The sequence below is a fragment of the Bison bison genome, unplaced genomic scaffold (genome assembly GCF_000754665.1).
Source record: "Bison bison bison isolate TAMUID 2011002044 unplaced genomic scaffold, Bison_UMD1.0 scf7180017864304, whole genome shotgun sequence".
Taxonomy (NCBI): Eukaryota; Metazoa; Chordata; class Mammalia; order Artiodactyla; family Bovidae; genus Bison; species Bison bison.
Genome location: NW_011494876.1, coordinates 4,247,114 through 4,259,148, shown reverse-complemented (window position 1 = coordinate 4,259,148; position 12,035 = coordinate 4,247,114). Strand labels below are relative to the sequence as shown.

The 12,035-nt window shown below is 40.9% G+C and overlaps 1 protein-coding gene across 1 annotated transcript in view; it reads right to left on the bottom strand.

Annotated features, from left to right (window-relative positions):
• CADPS (Ca++-dependent secretion activator) overlaps positions 1 to 12,035 on the bottom strand; it is a 439,169-nt gene that overhangs the window by 3,644 nt on the left and 423,490 nt on the right. Inside the window, exon 27 of the mRNA XM_010851925.1 lies at positions 807 to 911. Coding sequence (XP_010850227.1) covers positions 807 to 911 — 105 coding nt within the window. The remainder of the gene's footprint in view (positions 1 to 806; positions 912 to 12,035) is intronic.

The following is a 12,035-nucleotide window of genomic DNA, read 5'->3' as shown; positions in this document are numbered from 1 at the left end:
CTTTGTGCTTTGAATGAGATTTTTGCATACGAATGTTTTTAAAACCCTCTACGGTGCAGCATCAAATGGAAACTGAAATGATCAAAAACGTATTTACCCCCTTCTGTGATCTTATTATTTCATGTAAACCACTGAGATTTCACGCTGAAATAATTATCATTAGTCCAAGGTGCACACACAAGAACAGGGGGAAAAAAAGCTACGTTCAGGGTATGTTACCTCACCTTCGTGATCCTTTACATTTGATTGTATACACGCATTGTAAGAGAAACTAGTTCAATTAACTATGAGAACAATATTGATTTGCATCCTGATAACGGTCACAGGACATATTTAGAAGGAGCTGGAGGTAAATATTTCTATTAAATTAATTGTGGCAAAATTTAATTTAATTAAACCATAAATGAAATTCATAATGGAGGTGATTAGCATGGCAGTACCCCAAAGCCAGCTTCTGAAAGTCTAATGCAAAAGGGCACAAAGGCTCCAGCAGTATATTTGCATGGCAAATACATAAAGTATTTTTCCAGTCTGGATAACGTATCAAATGCCTTTTTATTAAATTTCCCTCTGATGTCTGAATAATAAATTAACCAGGCAGCCCACAATGATTTCATCGGTTTTTCTTGCCTGAGATACTGTTTTAAGAGTCGTCTTGTTTTATTCTTGCCTGAGATACTGTTTTAAGAATCATCTTGTTTTATACATAAACTAATATTCTTTGTGTTAGAGAAGTCCTAGAGCTTGCCAATGCAATGTATTTTGGCCAGCTATTTGCAAAGGAGAATCACCATGTTTTCTTTTACCTTGACCATCCTAATTAGAGTTTTCAACTGATAAATGTGAAGCTGTAAGTCCATCCGGTCCGTCAGCCAGGTACAGATCACGTTCATGGAGCTGTTGTACCATTGCTGAAAAAAGAGACAAAAGTTCTCCAGCCAACACATCATGGAGCATTTAAACAGCAGAGAGGGAACAGGCCGCGTGTGAGCACCCTGCTCTGCTCCAAAAGGAAGACAAAATGGTTAGAGAGAATTTGAGAGCACAGAGATCACAAACAGTGAGTTGACACAAAGTCACAGGGTCCCAGGTCAGCCGAAAAGAGAGCGGTTTGGACTCGGGATTGAAAACAGAACTCTTCCACTCTACACACCTCATATGCAATCAATTTCATAAGGACCATTTTTTGCTCTTTTGGTTCATTTTACTCAGCCAAGATGTAAGTCACTGTGTATGTCCTAATGCCATTGTCTTAGGGGTCCGGGCAGATGGGGGACTACTCCACTGAGCCAGTTGATGCCACTGGCTACTTACCTGTAGAGAAATCCAAACCCTGTCTCCTTAGGACCGTTCTGGGAATCAGGCTGAGAGCCTTAGGAATTTAGGGCAAAGTTTACCTTCATTTACCGTAATGGGGCATCTGAATAAAAACGATGAAGGAGGGTTTCTCTTTAAGGGCCAAATTATACTCTGGGCAGCTTATGTGGCCTTACATTGGCTGTGCATCTGTTTTAATCTTAACACCCAAAAATTATGGAAGATAAGAGGGGGAAAAAAAACATCTACAAATGAGCTCATTTCAAGCTGTTGAAATCATACTTCCCCTTAAGGGGGTTAAATTTTGCTTCTTGTCTGTGAAAAATGCTTGAAGCTGTGTCACTTTAGACTGCCACCCCTGTGGTGAAGAGAGTCTCTGGTGCGGTATAATTTTGCAGCACTGCTCATATATTCATAAATCTCACTCGGAGACATATGAACAGTGTTATGAAGTGTCAGTACGAAAAAAAAAATCTAATCTTTTAAACTTCACCAGGTTTCATTACGCGTTGCCGCTTATACCAAACAATTTACAAATAAAATGAAAAGGTGTGGATGGACCTATATATTTATTTATAGGGAAGTATATGAACTGTGCACAGAAAAGATGTAAAAAAAAAAAAAGTGGTTAAAGAATTGAAACGTTGCATACTCTCCTGCTAACTGACACGCACATTCGCACACACGCACACGCACACCAGTGGAGATTTGAAAAGCATAAATAAAAACATGTTTCTGATGGTAACTCCACCCTTTCTCACCTAAAGATCATCCAAAATCAGTTTATGCCTAACACTCACAGTTTTTCCGAAGCCTTGTTTCTGACTTAATTTCTTAAAAAAAAAAAAAATTAATTTGGGTTTTTACTTGCAAGGTAGAACTGCCAAGTTTCACCTTGTAAGAAACGACACAGTCGCAGCCATGGCCCCTCTCTGCAATCTCCCATTTTGAGGCTCTTTCCTCATCAGAGCCAATTGTGGCTCTCCTTGGAGCCCAGCCGCAAACAGAGACCACACTACCCCAATCGAGGCAGCACTGCCGCCTCACAGCCAACTTCTGCTCTTTTAAAGATCATGGAGGCGAAACTGTCAGTTTCGGGGAACCTTCTGTCCCTCCCCAAAAGAGTGGGGGGGTGGGGGTGTTCTTTTCCTTCAGATCTGTGGTTCACCCCATGTCGGGAGGGGGTTTGCCCTGGTCAAGCTGCTTTAGGTGTGGACAGGTTTTCCCTTCTAGGAGTGAGAACATTTTACTGAAACATTTTTTTGGGGGTGGGGGTGGTGGTTGTGATTATTTGGGTTTTTTTTGGCACCTCCTGCCTTGGGATCCTGGAGCTCTTGCTGTCACCGCATCTGGGTTTGTTAAGGGGCTGGGACAGGAACATGACTAGGTCATGGGTACAGCCCTGCTTTACTCTCAGCAACTGGGGGCCCTCCTGTGTTTACCCCAGGTCTCAAATTCCCACATTTACTGGCTTTATCTGACATGCAGTCTGGGGCCTCAAATAGTCTATTTTGAGAGTCATGAGCAACGCCCCCCTATCTCCCCACTCCCACCTCCTGGGGTTGGAAAATGACCCTCAAAGGAACTTGGGTGACCTCCCGGCCAATCTGACCAGACCAGGGCCCCATGATGGGTGCATCTCAGGGACACAAAAGAGGAATATGGCACTCGGGCTTCTAGGCAGAGGTGGCATTTCGCTTTGGCTGTGACAACAGGCAAACCGGCGCTGGCTTCCCTCGCTGCCAGCGAGCCTTGTGCAACGTGCCTTTTTCTCTTCGCTGAGAGACATGCCACCTTTCAGGGGAAGAAAAAGCTAAAGAGCGCCCCCCCCACCCGCTATTTCATATAAGTAATTCCCCTTCTTGTAAAAAATGGCTTTTGGATAGTCAAACGAGAACAAGAAAAAGGTAGACTGCTCTCAATACTCTTTCTGTGCTGCTGAAAGGGAGATGGATGCGTCAGCTTATCACACTCACAGATTTCCACTCCAGGAGAACAAGAAAGCCCTGGAACATCCCTGCTTTTCCTCCTGGATCTCACATCTTGTGAAAGAAGTGTAAAAAATGTATGATGCCCCATTGGCTACACACTTCAAGAGGCAAAAGGGAGTAAGTCGCTCCTTTCCAAACCTTATGCTCAGGAGATGAAATTGGAGACACTTTTGGATGAAGTGCGGTGCTAACTTGGTTTCCAGAAAGGCGCTTACAGGCACTTGGATGTTGGAGGAAGCAGGAGTCACTGCCTTGGAGAACTTGAAAACGTTAAGGGGTGAAAGGGATCTTCCACCTTTGATCTCCACCGTGGAGAGGAGGCAACCAAGGCCGAGAGAGGTGAAGTGACCGCAGGTGCCCGCAGTCACACTGCTAGCGAGTCCGGAAGTGCGGTTTTGCAGGGCTAGGCACTGGCATGAAAAAGCTGATCATCTAAAGACTGCTACCTAGGAGGGTGTAACAGTGCACTGGGCATGAGAGCTAATCTGGTGTATCTCTTCCCAACTTTACATTCGGGGGGTATCACACTGATAGCTAGAAATAGGCCTTAGTGGGAGTTCTTACCCTATGGAAATTGGCAAATGCCACCAACTAGGGCCTTCTCCTTTCCAGAAAGCCAGTTGTTAAAGCATTTCATCAGCATATTACTGGGTGTCTGGGGTGTTCTTGCTTTTCCTCATGCAGTTTACAGTGCTTATTAATCAGGTTTGCTTTATTTGAGATTGATGCTAATATAGCAGATTTGTTATGATTCTTTGAAAGAGGAAATTAATACAACATTTTAAGTTCTCCCTGCTTTGTTTTGTCTTTGGTTCAGATATGCCTTTTCCAGAGAGAGCCACAAAAATTTTGGTAAAATGCACTCTAAACCCTTAGAAATAAAACTTGTGAGTGCATGGCATATACTGTGCCTTGCCTTAGTTCAGGTATATTAACTGGAAACTACCTACATAAGGTTAGTTTAATCCTAAAAAAGCCCTCGAGAAATAAAATCACCAGTTACCTGGGCACCACGAAAGTACATTCCCTAGGGAATAATTTTGTGAAGATTTTACAGTTAGAAGCCAAAAGAAGAAAGGCTAGTAAAGCCTTGGAGAGTTGGGAACTTCTTGGGTAGCTAAACTGCTGAAACTAACATGATATTGTAAATCAACGACACTTAAAAATTTTTTTTTAATTGGATGCAAAAAAATAAATAAAAAAAGAGAACTTGGAAGGCTGATCTAAAACCTTACCATTAATTTTCTTTTGTCTTTTCTCCTTCCTTCGTTTTTTCCACACAACTGTTAACATCATAGGCCTGATCTCCTTTTCACCTAGGTTTGTGATCCTGGGCAAATTACTTACGTTCTCAGAGACTCAGTTTCCTGATCAGTCAATGGGAATTAATCACGCTTTCACAGGCCTTTCTGATGGCTAAATGAATTAATACTAATAAAGCTCACATCACAGTACTTGGCACATAAGGCCTCAGTAAATGTTAGCTGCCACCACAACGAACACTGCCACCATCACGACAGCGGTCACCACTATAGGTAACGTCGTCGTCATCATCACCATCACCTCTCTCCTCTTTTTTCTGTCTCTTTCTCAACCCAAGAAATGCCACAAAACAAGAACGAACACAGAACAAATGACCAGAGAAAGCCATGTGGTGGTGGAAGAGGTTATTCCTATTGGAATATCTCTGGGATCATATGCTCAAGTCTTACAGGACACATGACTAGCTCTCACCAAAGCGATCTCACTGTAGAGCTGCTTTGTGTTAGAGCGTCACCCAAACCTATAAAACCATCCTGAGTGCCGTTAGACACATTTGAAACTATACTGACCTAGATTTAAATATTGGATTCAAAGGATTCAGACAAGTAATGAGTGATTTTGCAAACCCTACATGGATAAATTACACTTTCAGCTTGGGTTGGATACTTATTAGCTGGATAAACTCAACTCTTAAGCTACTTAACTCTCTGACCCCTAGTCTTCTCTTGGGGTTAATATTAGTACCTACTTCATAGGATTACTGTGAGAATGAAAAGAGGTAATTGTGTAAAGTGCCTAGCAGAGTGACTGTCGCATAGTAAGCACTCAATAAAATTTAGCCAGTATTGTTATTACTACTCCCCAAAACAGACCAGGTATCCTTCTATGAATAATACACAACACAGAACACTCTTCATGATCCATTTCTGGTAAAAATCAACATGCAGATATACTCAGGTCACACATTCTGCCCTGCAACTAACTACACTGACTTTGTGCAGAGGAATCCTTACACATAACATGTCTCTTCTGTAAGTGGGGGTTCACTGCAGCTAGGATTAGGGTGAGGCAGGATCTTGCAAAAGTGCAGGGTTGGATACTGCCTTTAATTACTACAAATAGGAGCTTGTTCATTATGTATGTCTTGCATTCAATTTAAAAAAAAACATTTTGATATTTGGCAAAACTAATACAATTATGTAAAGTTTAAAAATAAAATAAAATTTAAAAAAAAAATTAAAAAAAAAACATATTAAGACATTTACCTTGATCACTCGTTAACATTTTGAAACTGAGAAGTGACTCATTCATCTCTCCCCAGTCCCTGTACTTGGGTTCACTGTTTATCTGGGAATTTTATCCTCTGGGAGTGCCGCAGGATTGTGAGATGGGATAGATAATTCACACCTCACTGGACAACACGTTTGGGTTGTTATACTGGATTTGGATAATCCCTCATCAGCGGGATACAGTGTTACCACGCTATAAAAAGGTTGCTGCCTTCATTCCTCTACCATCACAGCCACCTAGATGAGTCTAAATTCTCCACCCTCCCCCACCTTGATGTTAATTCAACATCCCAAAGGGACCTTACTGTTAATGACTCATTTGTTTTCAGAGCCAGCCACATCACATTCGTGAGTGGCAATGAAAATAAGGAATAGAGGCGGAAAAGGACATAAAACTACTCAGTAGAGTTTCCATGTTCACTAAATTGCAAGGGCTAACATATCTGCTTAACTTACATGGCTGCCTATCACACCATACCATTCTCTAAGACTTTAGAGTCTATAGTTTTGGCAAAGTGCTATTTTGTACAGGATTCCTAACACACACAGACACACAGCACCCAAAATTAATATAGCTACCTACTCATTGAACATCGAGTCCTTAGAATGTACAAGTAATGTGCACGGCATTCTATAAGCATTATGTAATTTCACCACAGAGTTGAACTCTTAGGAGTATCAATAAGGGGAGAGATGGACTGAGAGTTTGGGGTTAACAGATGCAAACTGTCACATATTGGACGGATGGGCAACAAGGTCCTACTGTATAGCACAGGGAACTGTGTTCAATGTCCTGGGATAAACCATAATGGAAAGGAAGAATATAAAAAAGAATGTATGCATATGTGCATGTGTGTGTGTATAACTGAGTCACTTTGCTGTACAGCAGAAATTAACACCATATTGGAAATGCATATTGTAAATACATCATAATACATAAACATGTATTGTAAATACATCAATAATAAAAATAAAAATATAAAACAAAATGACACACTTAAACAAGTATCAGTGGTATTAACAACCCTGTTTTACAGATGAGAAAAAGTGGCATAGGTAAGTTAAATAAGTAGCCTGTGTTCAGATGGCTGGTAAGCAGTGAAGTAGGCTTCAAATTGGTTATTTACCACTACACCTGTGTAAGTTGTCACATTTAGCTCAATAATTTTAAAAACCAATGGCTTGTTTATATAGAAACAGATCTACTTGCCAGGTAGCCTTTCAGCAAAGTCATTCAGCTCTGAATTTCTCAAAGGAGAAGTGTGTGGGTGGGTTCCAGTGTTTTTGGAACTGTCTCCCTCAGAGTCTAAGCTTGGCCTGTTGTTGAAAATATTCTACTTTCTATGAGCCTAGAAAGTTGCTAGGTACAGTGTGTGGAGTCAGGGGTTTTCCCACAAAAAAAAACCAATCAACAGCCTTAAAGAACTAATAACGGATGAGAGACAATCATTGCTGACTCTTAAGAGAAATGATTCAGAAAAGTTGGATGGGGGTGAGGGATGCTATTTCTTAGCTAGCATCAATGTATTTTTAATTTCTCTCTGTAGTCCTACCTCATTTCTTCTTTTCTCTTAGGCTGGTAATTCAGCAATTGCCACTTAAGAGAAAACTCTCACTGAGGGCAGTTTGAGTTTTCAATGACAAATACAACTAGAAAAACTGCCTCTGTCACAATGGATTTAATTTTCCTAACAGAGTGTTGGAGATACAAAAGTTATGACACTGACCAAAATTTCAGTTCTGAAAAAGTATCCATCATAAGCTTTAACACGGTCTGTGAACAGGGAGAGGAAGAGAGCCTTGGGGAAATTCAGTTTCATGCTCAGTTAAATAGGATGTCATCAGAAAGGGCTGAAAGAGAAATGATTTTGGGTGGAATATCAAATCCAATGAAAACAGTCTAGTGCAAAAAGTTCTTCCTGTGTTGCTTTTTTCTTGAAAGAAATATTTTATAGAAGTATATAATATGCACGCTATAGTGTACCACTTTTAGAAAAACATAAACATTTACAAATTTCAAGCACATGCCTACAATAGAAGGTAATATTTAGCCTGATACATGAAAATGTACCCTTTCAGAAATTACGGTGTTTGGTCTAAGGACCAATAACCACACCATACACCAACACATCTCTTCACACACCTTCTTTGACTAAAAACTGTGACTTGGTCCTATATAACCTATTCACGAATGATAGTCAAAATTTACAATGATCTGAGTTCTACTGTTGGCTCATTTTCAAATGCATGTTTCATTTGAAACTGGCATGTTCACCCTATTCATGCCAGGAAGGCAAAGTGCTAAGTGCCTGGGCAATTCGTGGCTAAAGTCTGAACAGTTGAGTCTTTATCATCATCTACAGCCTCACTTCACAGATTAGGAAACTGAAACTCAGAGAAGCAGTGGTCTACCGGCTAGCAAGAGATGAAGCCTGGCCTCAAGAGGCTGAGATGCAGTACAGCTTAAGAGACTGGACTTGAATCAGGCCCATCCTGTGTTAGAATCCTGATAAATTCCTTATCATCCCTGTGCCTCAGTTTTCTTATCTGCTAAATGGTGATGATCAGAAAAACCACTTAGGGTTGTTGTGGGAATTAAATGAGTTAATACGTGTGGCATGCTTATAATAGCACCAGGCATATACTGAGTGTTAGCTGTTATTATCTAGACCTGCTGTCCTACCTTATTCCATGAATAAGAAATATTAATAGTATGTTCCTAAGTGCCAGCTAGTCAGGGTTGTGCAAAGCTTTCTGAGCAGTTCCCATTCTTTGAATAAGATCTGAGCAAACAGGTACTTTACAACTTCTTGATAAGCAACCTGTATTTCTGAAGTGAGGAAACAGTGAAACCTGGAAGATTTTTATCTTTTCTTTGGAAAGTACCCTTTCTCCAATGCAACACAGCCAGACATGAGAGAAACTGCCTCAGCACCTTGCCTGGACTAATGACGAAAGGACATTTTCTATGTTGGCAAAGAGTCAAAGAGGAAGATAATACTTGGACCACACCCATGTGACTATGTTCCTCCTGCTGCTTTTTGTGACAAAAGTGGATTATTATTAGCAGAAAGGAAACCTGCAACCTATTTAAATGGCTGCATTGAAATACTGTAATGAAATATTTTACATTTGAAGCTTTCAATGCATATTTCTTTCTTACAATTTGGGTAATTTAAGAGCATGTGAATAGCTTCATTAAGGTTTCCTCCACACTCCTACCAAAGTCTCCAAAGCTTTGTTGACCTGGGCCAAAATTCCACAGCCTCATGGGTTTCTTACGGCTAAGGATCTGGTTGTATTTGGTGTTCTACTCCAGATTCAGAGAGGGTTTGACAAAGGCTTGGCATGTTCAAGACAACTGTGCCAAGTCGATGAACACTAAAAGACTGCACATAAGTTTCAGGGTTTGTCAGAGCCCCCAAAGGGAGCTGATATGCTTCGCTAAGAGGGTGTATCATCTGAGTACTTTAAAAAAATGACATGTAATTGAGAGATGCAATCTTTTGCCTTACTTGAGTGACACTAATTCAGGATTTGATTCACCAAAACAACTGCTTCTAGAAGTGGGTATTTCCAGTCACAGCTTCAGGACGCCCAGATAAAAGCACAAAGATACCACAGAGGGTATAGATAATCAGGGGGACATTCTAGGCTGTCCCAAGTGTTTTTTTTTTTTTAAGTTGAAGGTTGTTTTTTTTTTTTTTAATCTTTAATACTTTGGCCACCTGATGCAAAGAACTGACTCACTGGAAAAGACCCTGATGCTGGGAAAGATTGAAGGCAGGAGGAGAAGGGAAAGACAGAGGATGAGATGGTTGGATGGCATCACCGACTCAATGGACATGAGTTTGAGCAAGCTCCAGGAGTTGGTGATGGACAGGGAAGCCTGGCGTGCTGCAGTCCATGGGGTCGCCAAGAGTCAGACATGACTGAGTGACTAAACTGATAATTCTCTGGATGGCTAAAACCCATTTCATTGAAATCTTTACAAAGCTGTCTTGATGCTGTGGCTTTTCAGGGTTCTAAACTCTGGACAGCAACCTCTGAAAGTCTGATGCAATCCAGACTGAGGGGGACATCAGAGGCAACTTGCTGAAACCATGGTTCCAGAGACCTTCGCTATCTACGACATGGTATGAAGAGAACCCAGCGACTCTTTTACGTTTAGTTTCTTCTCATAAGGAAGAGATACTGCAAATAAAATATATTTTTTTAACTTTGACTTAAATTGATACTTTAAAAAATATTTGCTTCTTCTATAGGAACATATATAGAATTTAACATATGGGAGCAATTTTATTTTTAATTTCCTTCAAAAGGGCTTAAGTGATACCTTAATATTCTTTTATTAAAATAAGCAGTTATCTATTCAAGACCAAATTTTACCTGTCTAAACCTGAAATACAGAGAAATGTGCAATAAGCAATGTCTTCAGGAATGACGTTTCAAATGGATGTTCAAAATAATGACTCTACTTGGACTCTTGACTAAATGTACTGTAGCCTTTTCAACAAGTCAGTACCATCACTACTAGCTGCCTGGGAGAAAATACAAGGAAAGTAAGAGTCCCAAAGGGTTCTTTCTAGGATCAAATCAAGCAGGAGAGTTTAATTCAAAGGTTATATTTATACAGGTTATACAGGGATCTCTCTTTGGAAGATATGTTCTTTTTTTTTTTTATGGTTTGATAAACTGACAATTTCAGTAAGCTGTCCAAAACACTCAAAGCCATACGGGAAATGAGTTTGTCACTTCTGAATCAATCAGACTATGTGAAATCCAGCAGGTCACAAGTCCCCTTGTATCCCGCCCAACCCCACATCTCGGTATGGTGAATGGCCACCTGCAAGGAGCTGAGACAGCACCCAAAAGGTCTGCTTTCCCAATATGTCCAAGATATTTCTGGAAAGTTTGCCAACTCTGAATGAAAAAACTCAAAGATCAGCTCACAGATATTTACCTAAAGACAGAAAGGCACAGAAAGGAGGCACGAAAGTGGATTTTCTGCTGTGAATGCACCTTCAACTTACATTTGGATACTACTCTTCCACCATTTCCACAACCTGCTATTATAAAAAGATGGGAGACCCAGCAATTCCACAGATGCAAGGAAACGGAAAGCAGGATCTTGAAGAGATATTTGCACACCTGTGTTCGGAGCAGCATTATTTGCAAGAGCCAAAAGACAGAAGCAACCCAAGTGGCTATGGATAGAAGAATGAATACGCAAAAGGTGGTACCGATATATGATGGAACAGCGTTTAATCTTAAAAAGGAAGGAAATCCTGTCAAATGCTGTAACATGGAGAAACCTTGAGGATACTGTGCTAAGTCAGTCAGTGAAAAAAAAGACAAATACTATGATTCCACTTCCATAAGGTATCTAGAGTAGTCAAATTCATAGAACAGTGTATGAAAGTGGTTGCCAGGGGCTGGGGAAGGGGAAAATGGCGAGTTACTGTTGAATGGCTATAGATTTTCAGTTTTGCAAGACTTTTAAAAGACTTGCAGAAATTGGCTGCATAACAGTGTGAATGCATTTCCCACCAATGAACTGTACCATTTGAAACGGTTAACCTGATCAATTTTACATTATGCTTGTTTTTACCACAATCAAAACAAAAAGAAGGGAATGCAGAATCGCTCCCCTGATCGAAAAGGAAACTTTGCTAAAGAAAGCACGGCCAGGTAGCAATGTACATGTTCTAATCTGGAACACCAATCGTGTTTCACAAAAAGCCAAAAAATGATGTGCATGAGGAACGGGGGCCGGGAGGAGATGATTTCTCAAGGCCGAGTTCTGCGACTGTGCAGAACAAAGAACATATCTGGTAGCATTTGCTCAGTCACTTATTGGGTTTATTTAAAACATGCCACGGGGCCAACATTTCTAAATCTGTGAAAGAGAATTAAATGAAGCCCAGAGATGAGAACTGAGAATCCTCATAGAGGATTGGGTCCAAACAGCCAGAAAGGATGCATTTTTCACACCGCGTGACACATCACCTCATATGTTTTCACGGAGACTCCCCCATCCCCTTCCTGCTCCCCGCCCCCTGATGTTCCCCGTACAGATTTGATCAAGCAGCGCTCAGCCCCAAGACCCCAGTTCCCTCTGCCCAAAAGGGCAGCGGCTTCACCATTCAGAATCACCGCCACCCCCCCCCCCCCC